Below are 20,887 nucleotides of genomic sequence, written 5' to 3'. Positions count from 1 at the left end.
GAGAGGCTCCCACCACCACTGCTGTGCTTGCAGCTGTCAGCCCGACTTGTGGCTGAGTGGAGCTCCCCCTGTGGGAATGCACTGACCACCAGGGGGCAGCTCCTGCATTGAGTGTCTGACCCCTGATGGTCAGTGCATGTCATAGTGACCAGTCATTCTGCTGTTAGGGTCAATTTGCATATTACCCTTTTATTATATAGGATTCCTTGAACTATTTTAGTTTAAAATATTTAAGCTTTAAAGACACCATAATAGCTAAAATTTGGGATTTGGACAAAAATTGACTGGGGTGAGCAGGGAAGAGCAACTAGGAACTGGTTTGGTAATACTGCTTTATTGAAAAGTTCAAATGAAAGATAAGAACTTTTGGGTTTGTTAGCTTGCCTGTACATTCTTTATGAGATTCTAATTAGACCACCTCAATTGCCTCACATTCTAATAGAGATAATTAGTTTAGTCCTTGGTTAAGAAAGAAAGAAAAATGCATTAGATGCTTAGTATGAGCCAGGTACAGAGGGGGGTGCTTTGATGTATTCTAATTCATGTAATCCTTACAATAACTCTGGGAAATAGAAATGAAGATAAACAATTGGAAGATAGTATATATGAGGAAATTAAAGAGAGGGAAAAACAGAGTGATCCAGGGGTCTTCAGGTACAAAGTTCTAAAACATATCTTTTACATCCACTGGTGACAAGAGGCAATAAATGTAAACTGTGCCAAGAATAATTTCCTGATGTCTGCAAGGCCCTGGAAAGCATTGCCAGAGAGCATGTGACATCTGTTATTCTTGAGAACTTTCAAAATAAGGTGTGGTTCTCCACCTAGTGTATAGAGATGACCTGGATGTAGCTGGAAGCCAGGCTAGAATGTAAACTGACTCCTTTCCAACAGGTTGTGATATATCCAGTTTTGGAAGAAAAAATACGGGTATGTCTATATAAATGTGGCATTTAATCCTACTTTATGGAGAGAAGAGAGGTGACTGAGCTAAAAATTTGCCCTAGCCTATTTGGCTCAGTGGATAGAACGTCGGCCTGTGGATCGAAGGGTCCCAGGTTCGGTTCCGGTCATGGGCAGGTACCTCGGTAGCAGGCTCCTCCTTGGCCTGGGCCCTGGTCAGGGCACATTCGGGAGGCAACCAATCGATGTGTTTCTCTCACATTGATGTTTCTTTCTCTCTTTCCCTTTCTCTTCCATTCTCTCTAAAATCAATGGAAAAATATCCTTGGATGAGGATTAAAAAAATATTTGCCCAAATAACTTAAATGTACACAATTCTAGAACTGAATGTGATCTTAGAATGCATTTAAAAAAGTCATAACAGCATTAATAATGGCTGACTATTGAGTGCCTACTATGTGACAAGCACTGTTGTGAATGGTTTACATGTATTAGCTTATTTAATCCTCATAACACCTTATAAGGTAAATACTGTTATTATCTTCATTTTACAGATGAAAGTAAGGCCCAGAGAGGTTAAATAACTCCATTGATTATGCCTCTACTCAAACCCTGGTGGTCTGGTTCCACAGTCTGTACTTTTAAACACTTTTATTTTGAAATAATTGCAGACTCTCAGGAAGTTGCAAAAATAGTACGAGGAGCTCCAGGTACCTTTCACCCAGCTTAACTTCTACACATCTGGCCTCTTGGGAGGCAATCATGCATCTATTTATTCATTTTTCAGATGAAAGGATTGAGGCCTAGTAAAACCAATTTCCTCATTGATTATTCTGAGTATTCCATTTCTTACTCCATAATTCTGTTACTATATAGGAAATTGCAACAAAAATTACTGACATTGCCCAAACCGGTTTGGCTCAGTGGATAGAGCATCGGCCTGCAGACTCAAGGGTCCCAGGTTCAACACTATGGAATGATTGAAAAAACGTGATGAATAATTTAAAATAAATTCAAATCAAAAATGTTTCTCTCTCATCGATGTTTCTAACTCTCTATCCCTCTCCCTTCCTCTCTGTAAAAAATCTATATAGGAAATTGCAACAAAAATTACTGACATTGCTTAGGGGAGGATTTCTTACAAGAACAATTCATTCCATTCCATTACCAATATTGTTCACGTGGGTTTCAACACTATGGAATGATTGAAAAAACGTGATGAATAATTTAAAATAAATTCAAATCAAAAATATTTATTAGCACCTTCTGTGTAGGTAAACAAAAAGAAATATAAGATATATTATCCTCAAGGAGCTTAAATAAGTGAAAAGTTAAATAATAAAAAATAATTAAGCCATGGCCAGTGTGACTCAGTGGTACAGCATTGGCCCTGGTCATGGGTTCAATTCCCAGTCAAGGGCACATACCTGGGTTGCAGGTTCATTTGCCAGCCTGGTCGAGGTTTGTATGGGAGGCAACACATCGGTGTTTCTCCCTCCCTCCATCCATTCCTTCCCTCCCTTCTTTCTACTCTCTAAAAATCAATGGAAAAAATATCCTCAGGTGAAGATTAACAAAATTTTTAAAAAATAATAATTAAATAAGAAGGAAAGTTAAGTTAAACATCTATTCTAAGAATTATCACCAGGCAATGCATAACTAATTACCAAATGAGTGGAAAACTTCACGCATATTAGGAGTTTAGGGTACGAGTGATTTTGAAGGCCTTGAGGAGCAGCAGTTTAAACTGGATCTGGAAGTATTTGAACATTCTGGGAGAATGGAAGAAATAATTCCCGATGAGGGGAAAGGCACTAGAAAACATAGCAGTCAGCAAGTACAAGGCATAATCATCAGAGGCTACTGAGAAGACCACCGTCTCTATGGGGAGGAATGGTGATGAATGCATGTTATAACGTGGATCGGCTTCTGGGTTCTAATAAAGGGTTGAGCATTTGGGATGTTTTATTCTTCAGAGATCATAAATATAAACCCCATTTTTGCATTCTTAGTTCTTATCACCTAAGATCACCTGCCACGGTTTAACAGAGATGATGTATATATGGTAATTGATATGGTAATTAATACTTACCAATACTTTTTATTAGTCTTATCCTTAAAATTTCCCTACATATTGATTTCTGTTTCTTTAAAGTTTTTTTGTTTGTTTTTGTAAAGTTTTACTCGACTTGAAATCAATACTCCAAGAGGGTAAATACTTAGACAATTTAGATATTTTTGAATTCAAAATACATAGGTGTATCTTTTTTATACTATTAAAAGGTTTATAAGCCGTGGTCCACATTAAAACTTTGACCATTATTTTCTGTCAGCTTTACATGATGATTCTTAAAAAGAAAGAATAAAGAATTTCCCTTGGTAACTTTTCATCAGAAGCAAAAGTCTGGACAATGTAAACATTAGGTTATGAAATCCCCAAGATCTGTTGTCTTTTCTAAATATCTGAGAATGGTCGACTCTGTTCTAAAGTGAGTATTGAGAATTCGGAAATCAAATTTTGGGACATGACTTGTATTTTATTCCTTGGCAAAATCTTCTGGTCTTTCTGGTGCTTTATTTCTTAGAACTTTATAGAAAAGGCTCTTGCTATTAGATAGATGCATGTACAGGAAACTAGTAGGAGACGTTTATACTAAAAATCTTTCATTAAAAATTCTTTCTCCCAGATTTATAAGCTGGAATCTGTTTTCATACAGAATTTACTGTATAGATACTAGAAATTGTTCCCCACTCCCCCATATGTCAACTTATTTTTAGTGTAGTAGGAATTTATATATTCTGAAAGCTTTACAATACTTCCATTATATTTGGAACCATAGAATTGCCTGAAATATTCATTTATAAATATGTACATGTCTTAGGTATAGAAAAAGCTGAGAGGCTTAACTGTCCTCCTTTCTTTGAATAAGACTCCTGTTGCTATGGTAATTGCTGAATTAGAAAACTCTTGACTTTCGGCTTGTCCTAGGAGCTTAGAATGGGCAAGAAGTCAAGAATGACTTTGTCTTTGTGATGCATCTTTCTAGTAAAACAAATACACTGCAGCAAGATCATATATTGCTTCTCTAGGGAAAGGAAAAACATAAAGCAAATCCTCACCCCACTGAATTTAGTAAGTATCCTGTGAGTGCTCAGTAGATAAAAAATAGTGATGGGAATGGTATGCGTACGATATTAGATGTATGGCATCCTTATATGTGTGGATATTATAGGTGCCCATGTAAAGCTTGGCAAGGCTGGCATCTGAGGCAACATGAACACTGAAGTTACATTTAAAAAGTATAGTTTTAATGTTAGTAGTGTGAATCCTGAGAAAGAAGATACTTATAAAAAGGGCTGCCGTGGCGAACTGGGCTCAAATTCAAAAACAAAACAAAACAAAACAGCCTAGCAGCCATTTAATATTTTTATATTATACTTCTATATATTTATATATATATATATATATTAATTTGAGAGAGAGAGAGAGAGAGAGAGAGAGAGAGAGAGAGAGAGAGAAACATCAATGATAGAGAGAATCATTGATTGGCTGCCTCCTACACGCCCCACACTGGGGATCAAGCCCGAAACCTGGGCATATGCCCTGCCTGGGAATCTAATGGAATTGAATCTCCTGGTTTGTAGGTCAAAGTTAAAGTAGTGTTGTTGTAAATTTTATTATAAATGGTTATTGTAAATTGTTATAATACTTTAAAGAACTATAGGTTTAAGGCAGGGGTCCTCAAACTTTTTAAACAGGGGGCCAGTTCACTGTCCCTCAGACCGTTGGAGGGCCGGACTATAGTTTAAAAAAAAACTATGAACAAATTCCTATGCACACTGCACATATCTTATTTTGAAGTAAAAAAACAAAACGGGAACAAATACAATATTTGTATTTGCATGTGGCCCGCGGGCCATAGTTTGAGGACCCCTGGTTTAAGGCATATAGAGTAGTATGTAGAAGATTGCATTAGCACCAATATTTTACCACCCCTGGAAAAGTAACTCAAACTCTATGACCTATTATTGACTGTTGGGTCCATTTGTATGTGAAGAATAGTATCTTTTATAAGGATGAATAAATATTAGTAATTAAATTAAACATTTAAAGGGTTTTCAAGTGAAGAGAGATTAGAATTAAAGAGAGTGGAATTAAGATTAGTGGGCAAAAGATACAAAGAATTTGCCCTCTGACATTTATAATTCCCTATAGATGGAACGTGAAGACCTGAAGGTTGGTTAGTTCCTTGTGACTGAAGTTCTGAATTCTTTGGGTTGTTATAAAGTACATTTATGTATTGTTGAGGTTCTGGAGGTTGATTGCTTATTTTCCTTTTGAGATTCTCCAAGTGTAAGGTTTTGTTATCTTTAGAGAGGTTAATAATTGCCCTAGCCAGTTTGGCTCAGTGGAGAGAGTGTAGGCCTGTGGACCAAAGGATCCCGAGTTTGATTCCAATCAAGGCACGTGCCTCCATTGCAGGTTCCTCCCTGGCCCGTGCCCTGGTTGGAGCGTGTGCAGGAGACAGCCAATCCATGTGTTTCTCTCACATTAATATTTCTCTGTCTTTCCCTATCTCTTCCACTCTCTCTAAAAATCAATGGAAAAATAGCCTAGGGTGAGGATTTAAAAAAAAAGGCTAATAATTAATTCCACCTTTATATAACTAAAACAACAAAAATATTAGTACTTTAAAATGTAGATCAAGCATCAGGAAATGTTATTTCATTAAATATCAGGAGGACTATATTCTGTTATTTATTTTCCTTCTCCCTCTAGTGGGCAGAAATATTTTAAAAATACAATATGGAAAGGTTTGTTAGTATTGGGTGTATCACTTTTTTTTTTTTTAAAAGCAAATCTTAATGTTCCAGAATCATTAAAGAAAATGTTTTATTCCTTTCTAGGCATAATAGTGGATCTTTGAATATTGAAGATGTTCTTACCAGCTTTGACAATACAGGAAATGTTTGTAAGTTATATGATCACTACGTAGAAATATTTTGTGTTTTAAAAAGTGAATTTATAATTGGTGTTTGTTCTCACTAATGTTTATTATACTGACTAATGTGTGTGTATAATAGAAACTCTTACAGTTTTTAGCTGCAAAATGAGCCTCCTATACAATGCGCCTACTAAGTGGGATAAGGCAGTTTTACACTTGGCAGTTGTGTGTGTGAGAGAGAATGTAGGTCAGAGGAATCCTGGACTCTCCAGTACTATCCCCTTTGTTTCTTCTTTTCATTTTGACCTTCTCAGTTAATCCAACAAAGGGGCTGTCTCTTCTTTGTTGTGGTTTGGGTGCTTTCTTTTCCACTTCCTGCTTCTTTTCTCTCACTACAGAATGGAACCAGAACATTTTCCCTTGCTGTTAATATACTTTAATGCCAGAATGTTTTTGTTTTATGCAATATTATGCTATTATAGAATATATTGCTGTTTTCATCTAAGCCTGTAAGTCGTGATTTCTCCATTGAAAAAATCATTTAAATCATTATAAAGTCATATTATTACAGAAATTAAAAAAATCTTTATATCATTGCACCAAATAGCATACCATGATAGAAGCTAGGTACCCCTTCATATGTATTGCTTAGGATATTTCTCTTAAGATAATGAATTATCAATGTGATATGACAGTTGTAAATGTTAAAAATTGTACTCGAATACCTTTTTTCTCAAAGGAAATTTTAGAACTGTAACTACTTATTGTTGGAACTAAAACAATTTTCTTTGCTAATAGTATTGCTTTATTAAATTCCCTAATTTTAGGTCTGCATAGAATAATGTCATATTCTATACACCACATTATGGCAAACTTTTCATGTATAGAAAAATATGCATTTTGTCACTAAGGATTTTATAAATATCCTCAGGAATCCTAAAATATTTAAAATTATGTAAGTTTATTTTTCATGGATATCTTTTCGTTTCTACATGTTGGCACTTCCTGAATTGTTTCCTATTTAGGCATATCTCATATTTTTATTGGGGTTTTAGGCAAGGACTGGCCAAGGGATGCTAATGGTGGTTGAGGAGGCATCCTCCTTTAATTCTGTGGTAATGTAAAATATCATTAAGTCAGGCTTATGCATTTAGGAACATGATTGGAGAGTGTTAAATATGGAAATTTTGATTCAGTAGTGTAAAAATAAAATATTGTTCCCAGTGACTCAGTATAAAACAGGGTCACTAGCTGGCAGCATTATGTAAAACAAAAATATTTTCCTAAAGGTCCAAGCTATTACTTTATATATGGATTAGCTGTCTTATACTGTTCTAACATTTTTTCCTATCAGCTGCCCCCACCCCTTAAACCCTCACTTGTCTGCATAGAATAATGTCTGCATAGAATATGCACTTCATTTGTTGCATTGACAAAGGGAGAAATTTCATGTTGAAAGTATTTCTTCACTGCTGTCTATTGTTTGGTAGTAAGATTTGAGTCTTTGGAATGAGACCTACTTACATTTGAATCTTGGTTCTGAAATTCATCTTGAGCAATTTATATCATTTCTATGAGCCACAATTTTTAAAAAACCTCTTGGAACTGGATATAATGTATAGAAAGTGTATAATATATGTTGCATTTTCATAGTGGACACTATAGAGTTTATTATTACTGGTGATGAGTATCTCTAAAATTTTTCAGTTTTTTTCTAATAATGAAGATAATATTAAGAGTTATTCTGATGTTTTAAAATAACTATCTTGATAGAACTAATAAGGCAGGAAAAATAAATGAGCAAAATAGTAATTTGTTAAAATGTCTTGCCATAAATGTGGCCTTCAAAACCTGAATATATTGTCTTGTTATAAATGTGGCCTTCAAATCCTGAATATTCCAAGTGATAGAAGTGGTGACAAAAATAAGACCTATTAAAACATGTTGTTTAGTGTAACTTTGACATTACACTCTTTTTATTTTAAAAGAAAAATCTATACTGATATTTTGCTTAATGAAAAAAATTGGTTACAATAAAGTAAGAATTGATTATAATTTTTATATAGTCTTTGCCAAGGCTTAAAACGATCAAGGATTAAAAAAGTAATTTTTCAGATTTTTTTTCTTCTTTAAATTAATCACTCAAGTATTTGATTTTACACTAATTGTGATTTTAGGTTGAGTTTGTGAAAACCCAGCAGAGGGCGCCACATCATAATTCTGTCTCACTGCTCAACATACTTGGATTAATAATTTGAATAAGAAATAAGCTTTCATCATATAAACATATAAAAAATATGTCTAAACATTTCCATTTGACTTGTTTTTATATATTTACTATATTCAGGATCTCAATGTAAAAAATAGATTTTTTCTGACCAATTTTTTAGTTTATTTGCTTTTTTGTTTTAAATAGTTGAATTTTTATACTTATAGCTTCAAATAGAGGAATATTTTTGAACATTGTTAATATTGATATATAGAGAAAGTCCTATATAAGAATATCAATTCCTAAATCATCACCATAGTAGTACATCGATAGTAAGTATACTGAGGGATGTTTAGAATGAGGAAAAAAGTTTCTAATATTGTGAGAGAACCAATACAGAGAATTATCCATATATTTCAGGAATTAGTTTCCAGGTTAATATAGCTTCCTGATAATAGAAAGAATAACGTAATTAAAATATTTTATAGTTACAAAAGTCTGACATTTTATAAAATATATTCATGGTTTGTATAACCCTTAATCTCAACTTTAAGGTATTTTTAAAAACAAGTAATGATTTTGTTCATTGTAAATTTTCAAAGAGTGGAGAATCATTCTTCCTGAATTTGTTCATTCTCTAACTAAAAGGATATGAGAAAATCCTTAATTTTAGAAAATAAATGAAACCTCTGTCAGTGGTTCTCAACCTTCTGGCCCTTTAAATACAGTTCCTCATGTTGTGACCCAGCCATAAAATTATTTTCGTTGCTACTTCATAACTGTAATGTTGCTAGTGTTATGAATCGTAATGTAAATATCTGATATGCAGGATGGTCTTAGGCGACCCCTGTGAAAGGGTCGTTCGACTGCCAAAGGGGTCGCGACCCACAGGTTGAGAACGGCTGCTCTAGATAGTTTCTTGTTTCCTGATATATTAGAAGACATTATTTATATTTACCTTTATTATTTAAAAATGTATGTTTTTAAATGTATGACCTGTTTTATATTTTTGAGGTACCTTTCACCGTTTATATTCATTTGAATGTTGTAGGAAGAAATGAATTTTTCACAATAATTTTGCATGATTCATTGCTCTATAGAATATGACCCCGGTCTTATCTTTATATATGTTTGCTATTGTGGAAAGCAAATTATTTTTAAAGGTAAGCTCTTTTGTGCTTACCTCCAACCATATGGGTGGGTATACATATTTTATTACTTGAGTTCTACTACTTGAGAAACTACTTCCTTTTAAAATATCAGAGTTACTCTGTGGAGAGGTTGTATGCACTATTGATTCATCGTGCCTGGAAAGAGATGCCATCAAGCTACCTAGGGAAAAGTATAGGATGACATCCTTCACCTGAAACGAGGTGCTGGCTGCTTCTGTGTTTCATGTAACATGTACAGTACTTTGGGTCAGAGGGTACTTTGCTAGCACCACAGCAGATCTCTTGCTTCTGTTTTCTCTGTGGGTAGGATCTCCATTCCAGCCAGTCCCTGACCTCTAATCACAGAAACCCCATCATGCTATGTCTTTTCCAAAACAATTTTCTCTTTCTCCAAAGTCATCTCTTTCCTCTACTGAAATGAATTGTTTTTAACCAGTTAACTGCCACATGTCCAAAACGGAAACCATCCCTACATGCCACGATATTTTGAATTTAATTTAAAAAATCAATTTGCAATGAGTATTATAAAAATAAATATATTACTTACAATTCGGGTGTCCTTGAATATTTTCAGCTGAAAATTCTCTCACGAAAAATGATTTTAAAGTTGGTCAGGGCTGCCACTTAGGGAAAACATTTTTATTTTATAGATGTGCATGGCGTGTGGGGAAGGTCCCCTGCTTGTGTCTACAGATGCTTATGGCATAAAAAAGAGATTCTGTTTTGCACTTTGTTGATGCAAATTTGGCCGTCATATATATAGTGCAACTACATCTTTGGTATTTGGTATATAATAGCTTCATTTGTATTTTTTTTTTAGCACACAGTTAATACTTCTCATACCATGTGTTGTATGTAATATATACAATATAATGCGTATAAGCCTTTAAAGGATAGGAAATCAAAAGCTATTATATATCATTGCAATAACCTAATATGAATCAGGATTTTTGGCTAACACTGCAGCTTAAATTTGGGGAAATGTATTGGTAAGATTCCTTCTGCTATTCTCTTCCCCCTCCTTTTTTTAAAAATATATTTTTATTGATTTCAGAGAGGAAGGGAGAGAGAGAGCGAGATAGAAACATCAATGATGAGAGAGAATCATTGATTGCCTGCCTCCTGCACGCCCCACACTGGGGATCAAGCCTGCAACCCAGGCATGTGCCCTTGACTGGAATTGAACCTGGGACCCTTCAGTCTGCAGGCTGATGCTCTATCCACTGAGCTTTTGCTAGGGCTCCCTCCCCCCCCCACCCCCCTTTTTTGTATTTTTGCTTTTTTTCTCTTTTTAAACAATTTTCTTTCTTTTTTTTTTTTTTTTTGTCCTGCTATTCTGTGCAAAAAAATTGTTTTTCTCTTGGCCGGGCTACATGACAGTACTCTGTATGTCATTACTGTCTCCTGGTCTCCTGGAGAAATTTGTAGATCCTCTGCCTTATATACTTTTACATGTGATAGTGTGACACTACCACCCCGCCCTTCCCACCCTCACCCCTGTGAATCCTAGGGTTGACCTGGACTTTTAATGCACACAGCTACATTCTCCTATTACTAGATCCTTCTTAGTGGTCTGATAGCAAAACCTGTTTTGTGATGTATCCAAAGCTGATCTCCTTTGGGTTTGTAGTCAATTAATTATTATTTAAGGAAATATTCTTATTAAAATACAAAATATTGCCCTGGCCAGTGTGGCTCAGTTGGTTAAGTGTCATCCCATGCACCAAGAGGTCTCTGGTTCGATTCCTAGTGAGGGCACATGCCCAGGTTGTGGGCTCAATCCCCAGTAGGGGGTGATGTTTATCTCTCATTGATGTTTATCTCTCATTGATGTTTCTCTCTCTCTCTCTCTCTCTCTCTCTCTCATTCTCTGCCTTCCTCTCTCTCTAAAATAAATAAAAACATACTTATTTTTATTTAAAAAATATTTTTTATTGATTTCAGAGAGGAAGGGAGAGGGAGAGGTAGAAATATCAATGATGAGAGTGAATCATTGATCAGCTGCCTCCTGCATGCCCCACACTGGGGATCAAGCCCACAACCCAGGCATGTGCCCTTGACTGGAATCGAACCCAGGACCCTTCAGTCTGGAGGCCGATGCTCTATCCACTGAGCCAAACCAGGTAGGGCAATAAAAACATATTTAAAAGAAAAATGAAATGAGACTGTAAAGTTAGAATGTAAAGGGATTTATTGTAGTACAATGAATAACTGAAAAAACCCCATAAATCTTTAACTTTAGGTGACTGATTAATTATGGATGATTTATGAAATGGAACATCATGTAGCTGTTCAAGATATCTAAAACATGTTAGGTTAGAAAAACCACTATAGAAAGTATGATTTTATTTATGTAAAATACATATATGCATTAAGTAGCTATGTTTATGCATAGAAGTATGTCTTAATGTTCATAGTATTTGGTTTGGGTATTCAGGTTATTGATGACTCTCTTCTTTTTAATAAATATACTTTTATTGATTTTTAGACAGGAAGGGAGAGGGAGACAGAGAGAAAGAGAGAGACACATATATCAATGTGAAGGATAAACATTGATTGGCTGCCTCCAGTATGCACCCCGAGTGAGGACTGAACTGTAACCTGGATACACTGACCGGGAACTCGAATAGGCGACCTTTCGGTGCATGAGATGGCGCTCAACCAACTGAGCCACACCAGCTAGGGCTCTCCTCTTTTTAATATGTTTCAGAATTGCTTGATTTCGAATGGCATGTATTAGTTTTATAATTGGAAAAAGCAAAGTTATTTTTATTTTGAATAAAAGTAGTTAACTCTTTAAATTCCAAATTGAGTACTAAATTTTTTTTTTTTAGAAAGCTGTGATAAATTCTCAAATTGCTTAGGAAAGCACTGGGGAAAAAAGGAGCAATTCATTTTACCAGTGAAAAAATATAAAGTATTTATTTTTAAATAGCACTTTCTTCCATGGAGCTCAGAGCATATTATGTTAATGTATTGTATCTTTAGATGCAATACTTTTGTGAGATAAGAAATTAGAGATTAGATCATTCTAGCCCCATATTAGCTCACAAGAGTACAAAGAGGTTAAAAACTCAGTCTGGCAGAATATTGAGCTTGGACACAGATAATTTATAAGTTCTGTTTAAAAAATTGTAAGGTTCAGTGCATTGTGTGGTTAATTTGCATGGGTCATGGTCAGCAGCCCTGAGACTATAGGAGGCCCCAGTGCAAGAGGGGAGCTGGTGGTATGCAGGACTGGCTCTGGATTTGGCTCTTAGCTCCTGTAGAGGATCACAATATATATGTATTCTTGGTTAGAAAGACTTCTGGAGGGTAGATTAGAAAAGGTTTCTAGGTGGTAGTTTTCCTAGCCAGGTATCTGCAGTTGTCTGATTTTGTAGCTCCATAGTTGTTAGGGCAGTTTCTTCTTTTGATACAATATTGCGGAAGCATGCCCCCTAAACCTTAAACAGCCCTGTGCATTTGTTTCTGCTATTTACCAGGGAAGGAACATTTAGAGGATGTCTCTTTTTAATGCACTTTTAAAATAAAAAAATTATGGAGTTGGACTGGTTTTCTTTGATAATAGTGCTGCCATTGTGAGAAAAGACTGAAATAAACCCTATAATCCTTTCTCGATTCATAAGGTGTTAATGCTAAACAGTGCAATAATACTGCAAGGTAGTTCATGTCTTTTCCATAAACCTGCTAGGTTTTCCCTTCTTTAAATATTTGAAGGGATGTTTCTAATTTGGATTCCTCCAAGTTTTGGCAGAAGATATACCAAGCAAGTGTTTTGTGGTTTTGTGTGTGTGTGTGTGTGTGTGTGTGTGTGTGTGTGTTTTCTCTTTGAGCAAATACTGAGTAGTACTTCTTTGTCTGTCTTTTAAATAGTATCTATCATTTCTGCCCCGACCGAGCCGGTGTGGCTCAGTTGGTTGTAGCATCGTCTGGTGCACTGAAAGGTTATGGTTAGATTCTGGTCAGAGCACATAGCTAGGTTGTGGGTTCCATTTCCCATAGGGGCACGGAGAGGAGGCAATGGATCAATGTGTCTCTCTTATATCGATGTTTGCCTGACTCCCTCTCTAAAATCAATTTTTAAAAAAAGCTATTTCTTTTGCATCCCCTACAGTATTTATCAGGAATTTTGTGAATATTATTACCATTTAATCTTCTTAACAATTTTTCAAGGTCGTGATAACTTGCTTAAAAATTAATATTTAGCTAGTGGTCACACAAGAATTTATAACTATTTTGCTGTATTTCTTGAAGGTAGCATTTCCCCCAAATGGCAAGAAATGAATTTTAAAAGTTCATGGTGGGAATTGAAACTAAAAGTGGAAACTTGGAGTGCTAGAAAATAACTTTGGCAAATGGAAAAGAATTCTGTCCAGTGGATTGTGTCTCAGAGGAGACTGATTAAAGGTCACTGGGAAAGTGGGCTCTCTAGGGTTTCTGAAAGGTAGTTGACAATCTAATGGAGTGGGGACTTGGGGAGCGAGGATAGGGGTGAAAGAATGCGTTTCTTTTAACAGCTTAAAGCCAAATGTGGATTTTGTTTTATTTCAGGTTTTTTTTCTTTTTAAAAAAATACTGCTTTTTGCATGATAACACAATAGTAAATACTGATTTGTGTTTTTACATAGCCCTCTCTCTAAGGTATTCATTGTGTTTCTCAAGTTATATTTAAAATTTGTTTTAACATTTTTTTATCAGAGTGATATTTAACAATCGTTTATATAAACATGTCACACAAAAAGTTCATCTAAAAGAATAATCTTGTCTTTAACAGAGTAGTTTGGGTTGTGTATAGCCTTTCCACAGAGAATTATGGATATTTGTCGGTATTTGGCCATTTGCTTGGCTTGTGTTTGTTGCATCACTCTATGAATGCTTAATGTGAGCTAAATGTTTTTTGTTTGTTAATCCTCACCCAAAGATATTTTTCCCCTCAACTGAACTAATACTCTACAGTCCAGGGACCCTCTATTTATATTCTTTGGAGACCAGACTGGATGACAATTGTTTGGAGTGAGAGATATGATTTCAAGGTCTAACTGCTTTGTAAATAGATTTTCAACAAATTTTTCTGTACTTAGCCCATTCTCACCTCCATTTATAGAGATATAAATGACTTCTCCCACTGCTAATTTAGGATTCAGCTTTTTGCTGCTATCTTCTAGTGCCTTTATGAACCCTACTTTCATTTTTAAATCTATTTACTATTGTTTTAGGTGGTGTATCAGGAAGGGAGGGGAAGCTAATACTAGTATATAGATTCACTCTAACATCTTTAACTACACACTTACATACACACATACACATTTATTAAAAATGACTAAAAAAAATTTAAGTTTCATTTAAGTAAACTGTTACCGGTGGGGTGCTCTCTGTGTCCCCACCTGTTGCTGGTGAAAGTGGGCTTCTTGCGATGTTAGGAGAAAAGGCATTTTCTGAGACTCGCATGGGAGGAGTGACATTTATTGGCATGGAATTCAACCCCGGAGTTTCCAAGGTCCCATCTCCCTCCGTCCCACCAGGGAAAAAGCCCAGCCATGTCTTCAACAGAGCTAGGATTCAAGCCAGTGTCCAGAGTTTCTGCACCAGAGTTGCACAGTCCACCCCAGCATCAGCTAGCTCCAGCATCAGCTAGCTCCAGCATCAGCTAGCTCTGTGTTCCCAGTTGTAGTTCATTATGTGTGAAATCCGTATGGCCATCGGCCATTGGGGCTTCTAGGACTACATGGCAGGCTAGCACATGGGTGAGTACAAGGAAGCTGGAGCAAAGCCAGAGGTGGGGGGGGGGGGGGAGAGAGAGAGAGAGAGAGAGAGAGAGGAGAATTTCTTTGTCTCGGGATTTTAACCTTCTGAAATTTCATGTGCTTGCAATGGCTCCACCCCCTCTTGCAATGGCTCCACCCCCTCTAGCCAATCCATGGTTCCTCAGGGGAGACTGACAGGCAAGTACCTTCCCTACTTCACCCTGACTTTACTGGGTATGCATCCATCTTCCCCTTCCCCAGTGATCGGCAGAGAATGGACCCGTGGTTCCCTGGGAAGTGTGACATTGCAGCTTCCAGGTGAAGCTGCCCAGATGGCCATGCTTATAATGTCTGACCTCCCTTTTGCTTCTTTCTATTATTAATATTAACTATCTAGTTACAGTGGTAATAAGACCATGTATGGTAATAAAAACATTTTCAGTTTAAATATATTGAGGTGAACCACCAAGGTTTTGCACAAGTTTTATAAATTTCTCCCCTCATTTCTAAAATTCTCAGCCTTCAAGAATCAACTCAGTGTCACCCCTTCTATAAGCCCTTTCTTGACTCTTTCTAAGCTATAACTACAATCATACATCTTATGTTTACCTGCAGACTTAAGAAAAATACACGATTAAAACATCATATATAATTGTGTCTAAATTACTCCCTAGACCAGCGGTTCTCAACCTGTGGGTCGCGACCCCTTTGGGGGTCAAACGACCCTTTCACAGGGGTTGCCTAAGACCATCCTGCATATCAGATATTTACATTACGATTCATAAAAGTAGCAAAATTACAGCTATGAAGTAGCAACGAAAATAATTTTATGGTTGGGGGTCACAACATGAGGAACTGTATTTAAAGGGCCAGAAGGTGTAGAACCACTGCCCTAGACTATAAGCTCCTAGCATCAAGAGTGATTTATTTTTGGTTGTGTATGTACAGTGCCTGGCATATAGTGAATAATCAATAAATGCTTTATGGATTTGTGAACTTAGTGTTTAAAAATAGAAAAGCCCTAGCCGGTTTGGCTCAATGGATAGAGCATTGGCCTGCAGACTGAAGGGTCCCAGGTTCAATTCTAGTCAAGGGCACATGCCTGGGTTGCGGGCTCGATCCCCAGTAGGGGGTGTGCAGGAGGCAGCCAATCAGTGATTCTCTCTCATCATCGATGTTTCTATTTCTCCCTCTCCCTGAAATAAATAAAAATATATTTAAAAAAAAATAGAAAACCGCCCCGCCTGCGTGACTCAGTGGTTGAGCTTTGACCTATGAACCAGGAGGTCATGGTTCAATTTCCAGTCAGGGCACATGCCTGGGTTTCGAGCTTGATCCCCAGTAGGTGGCATGCAGGAGGCAGCTGATCAATTATTCTCTCTCATCATTGATGTTTCTATCTCTTTCTCCCTCTGAAATCAATAAAAATATATTTTTAAAAATCCCACACTTTAAATAAGTAAAGATATGATTATATCATAAAATGTTCACTATACAAAGTAATTTACTTTAGGATTCTTTTAAATAGCCCATGTCTCTAATACATTTAAAATTTTATTATATGTGGTCCTCCCCCCCTCCCCCCCAGGAACACATTTATATTGTGTCCTTTTTGCATATTTGTGTACATATACGCACATTCTATATTACCTTTCTTTAGTAGGGATGCTACTTATATTTAAGAAGAAATAAATGTTAATTTGTTACGCATGGATGATGTTTTTTTCATCTAAATATCTTCTGCTGGGAGAGCACTAAGTGGCTGTTCACCTAGCTTAGCTTGCTGATCAGTGCAATATATTTTAAGCAGCTAGTTCCAAAATACATTCAAATAGCATGTACTATTCCTCATAAATTGCTATTTCTTTGCTTAAATTTCCCATTCGGACCACCAGCAATCCCTTAAGTACTTTCCCTACCAGCTAATGCTAGCTTTTAAATATCTACTTAATGTTACTCCTTTCTTTCTCTTTGTTGCCTCTGTCATTTAATATACCTCTATGCCTGCCTGATATTGTTCCCTTTCAAGGTCTTTTTATGCTTTTAGGATGATCTTTCCTAGTCTATTTTTCTGCTGTCTTAGATGCTTTGATTCTGCTGTTTCTCCATCTCAAAGAGCTGAGTAGAGGGAGGAAGCGAATATTATGGGTGAATTTTTTTAAAGTTATGTACAATATTAAAGAGAATAAATACTGATGTTTACTATAGACTAATGTTCTAAAAAAGATTTTGATAAACTTTTAGAGTCATTCATGGAGACATAACTATTAAAATGGATTTTAATAGTGTTTTATAGTTTTGAATATTTAAATAGATTTTAATAGTTTAAATTTCATAGGGGTAAAAGGGAACATTAAAATTTGGCAGTTGTTAAAGTTGAATGATGGGTAAATGGGAGTTCTCTTCTCTTTATTTTTGTGTATATTAAAACTTCCTATACAGGTTTTTAAAAATCGAACTATCATTTTTCATTTTTGACCCGTCAATCTCATTTTTTGGTATCAGTCCTCTGGTACATAAGAACACGTGCACAGGGTTGGATGTTAATTACAGCATTATTTGGCTTGGAAAGGAAAATAACCTGGAAACAGTCTGATGAGTCTATTACCATCATTAATAGAATAGTTGGATAAATTACAGTATATTTATGCAGTGTATTATTATATAATAATTAAAAAGAATAAATTGACCCTGGCCGGTGTGGCTCAGTTGGTTGAGTGTAGTCTGGCCTGTGCACCAGAGGGTCACTGGTTTGATTCCCAGTCAAGGCACATACCCAGGTTGTGGTTTTGATCCCTGTGTGGGAGGCAATCAGTAGATGTTTCTCTCTTACATTGATGTTTCTCTTTCTCTCTCCCTCTCCCTTCCTCTCTCTCTCTCTCAAAATCAATCAATAAATAAAAAAGAAGAAATTGAGTTGTATGCTCTATTCTGGAGGGATATCCAAGATGTATTGAGTAATGTGTATAATGTGTATGTGTGAATATGCCAAAAGCTGTGAAAGCATATGTACCAAATTTATAGCATTGGTCACTTCTGGAAAGTGGGACCTGAGGAGATAGGGTGAAGGAAAAATTAATTTCTTCTCAATTGATCTTTATATTGTTTGATTTATTTCTAGTATGTGTTACTTTGAGGGGGGATGTAGTAAAGATTTTTTGAATAATTATAAAATTGAAATATTTTCAAAGAGAGCATCAGTTCATCCATGACAATAAAAACTCATTTTTAAAGTTTTGCAAAGAAGTGAAAAGTGATATGCATAGGAAACCAAATGATGAATTAAATCATAATATGTCTTCAAAAAACAAGTAAATGAATTGATACACATGTCTATGGAATATATTTTGAACTCTGACTTTTTTTTTGAACTCTGACTATTTTTTAACTTACTAAGTGATCATCTGATAAGTGTCGTACCCATCTATACCATACATAGTTATTACAGTATTATTGACTATATTGCCTATGCTGTACTTTACATCCCCATGACTAGTCTGTAACTACCAATTTGTACTTCTTAATCCCTTCACCTTTTTTACTCACCCCCCAAAACCCCATCCCATCTGACATCGTAGATGCAAAAAGACAATAGACAGGCTCAGTTAAGGTAGAAATACACATTTGTCAAGGAAGATTATAGGCCTAGGACATGACCACCCACTATGACTCACTTTTAGTTAGGAAATTTCAATTTCAGACCACCCTATGTGGTTACTTTAGGTCTCTGAGTTTGTAAGGTCACCATGAGCTTGTGAGGTTTAGTATGTGGCCCCTTTTTCATCCACAATCTTATATAATAAAAGGCTAATATGCAAATCGACTGAATGGCAGAATGACCAGTCGCTATGATGCGAACTGACCACCAGGTGGCAGACGCTCAACACAGGAGCTGCCCCCTGGTGGTCAGTGAGCTCCCACAGGGGGAGTGCCACTCAGCCAGAAGCCAGGCTTATGGCTGGCGAGCACAACGGTGGTGGCAGGAGCCTCTCCTGCCTCTGGCAGGGATAAGGACCCCTTGGGGGATGCGGGAGTGGGCCTAAGCCGGCAGGCGGATATCCCCCGAGGGGTCCCGGGCTGTGAGAGGGTGCAGGCCGGGCTGAGGTTCCCACCCCCTCTCCATCCCCCAGTGCACGAATGTCGTGCACCAGGCCTCTAGTAATTATTATATATTGGTAGTGCAAATTAATATTCTAGATGTATATCTTCCAACTATAGTTTTGGATGGTTGTTCAATCTGAAATAGCCTAAGCCAGACCTGTATCTTTGCTCTTTCTTGGTCTCTATTTATCATACTTACTACTCATCTTCTACCATAGTGGAGCTCCTAATGACTTACTGGATTACCCTTTCAAGGTTTGGTTTTTGTTCTGTTTCATTTTTGAGAGTGTAATATTTTAATGAGACTAAAGAGTAATGTGTAAGACAAAAGAACAAAAGCTACCAGAATTAGGTTAACTTTCTATAATTAGTTGGCTTTCATTAGAGTAAATAAAGTTTGTGATACCACATGTGATATATGTGTGTATATTAATATATTAAGACAAAATTCCCTAAATAATAAAAATAGTAAGTCACCAAGGGAGAGAAGGTCTTCATAAAGCGAGAGCATTGTTTGGGGAATTGTGATTTGAATAATAGAGTGGGCTTTAAGCTTAGAATGTTTGAGATTCTCAAGTTGTTGGAAGTATTCTATTTAGAACAGGGGTATTCTTGGTGGAACCTAAGGAATAACCTGCCTGTAGTCTCTTTCAAAAGAATCTGCTCGAACATATGATCTCCATCAAATGTAAAGTTAGGGTCTGGAATCACACCTTTCATTTCCTCCCCCCCCCCTTTTACAGTAGCAGCTCTGAAAAGTTTTCACCAAATTGCAAACTGGAATCAGGTAATGATGTTTGTTTCTGAGCTTTCAGAGGAAGCTCTTTATTTTAGTAGGCAATTTTCATGTGTGATGAAGTGAAATGTTGAGAAGGCAGCCTCTCATTAGTGGACAAACAATGCCTAAGAATTTAGCTAATGGCCCCCCTTCAGTGCAGAGAATAGATGGCAACAATTGTACTTGCAGACTAGACCCAGAGCTACTTGTTTGGCTGCTAGGTGTTAATGCAAATTTGTTCTTCAGCTCATTCAACCCTGGGGCTCCCATCCTTTGATTTAATTAAATGTAATTGGTTACATTGCTCCTCCCAGACCCCTGAGGTGTTTTTGTTTATTGCTTACTCTTTGCAATAAAGCTTCAATTCATGGCACAAAATGCTGGATAAATAAGAGTCCTTTTTTACTATGTTGGATTTACAGGGAGATTATTCCGTTCAAATAGTTTGGCTTTACTGTTAAAAGTAAATGACCAGTGAAATAAACTCATTGGGTGGCAAATGTAGCATATCCAGAAGCAAGGAATTAAGTAGGATAAATTACATGAGATTAGGAAAAGATATCAAGTTGTAATGTTAAGTTACTAAAGATTTGCAGGAGTACTGAGATATCAATGCTGTAAATAAATAAGGTTTTAATAAGTAAAATTATCGTTGTTGTAGCACATTATTATTTAAAAAGATACTTTAAAATGCCAGTTATGAAAGAGTCTAAATTCATTTTTTAATCATGCAGAATTCTCTTACTCATAAATATGCAAGTGGCATTGTTGGGGACAAAAGTGAGAATGATATTGACTTAAGTTAGGTTAGCACAATTAACTTATTCTTTTTTAATGAAAGATTTTATTCCTTCTACCTAAGTTTTGTTTTTAACTTGAAGATATTGTAAATAACATTTTTTTTGTAAAGTGATATTTTCCCTTTCAGGTTGCATTTTAATTTGAGAAATAGGATAAATTATCTTTGTAGTAATTTCTGAGGAGGAGCTAAGAAAGTTAAGAAAATTAGAAAAATACCATTAGCACTTCTC

The 20,887-nt window shown here is 36.2% G+C and overlaps 1 protein-coding gene across 3 annotated transcripts in view; it reads left to right on the top strand.

The window, feature by feature from the left end:
• The window catches only part of CAMKMT (calmodulin-lysine N-methyltransferase), a 276,279-nt gene that overhangs the window by 6,923 nt on the left and 248,469 nt on the right, over positions 1 to 20,887 (top strand). For all 3 annotated transcript variants that reach the window (XM_023747208.1, XM_014447683.2, XM_006083398.3), the window contains exon 3: positions 5,812 to 5,876. In XM_023747208.1, the coding sequence (XP_023602976.1) occupies positions 5,812 to 5,876 (65 nt within the window). The remainder of the gene's footprint in view (positions 1 to 5,811; positions 5,877 to 20,887) is intronic.

The sequence above is a fragment of the Myotis lucifugus genome, unplaced genomic scaffold (genome assembly GCF_000147115.1).
Source record: "Myotis lucifugus unplaced genomic scaffold, Myoluc2.0 scaffold_6, whole genome shotgun sequence".
Classification (NCBI taxonomy): Eukaryota; Metazoa; Chordata; class Mammalia; order Chiroptera; family Vespertilionidae; genus Myotis; species Myotis lucifugus.
This window is presented reverse-complemented; position numbering and strand designations above follow the sequence as displayed.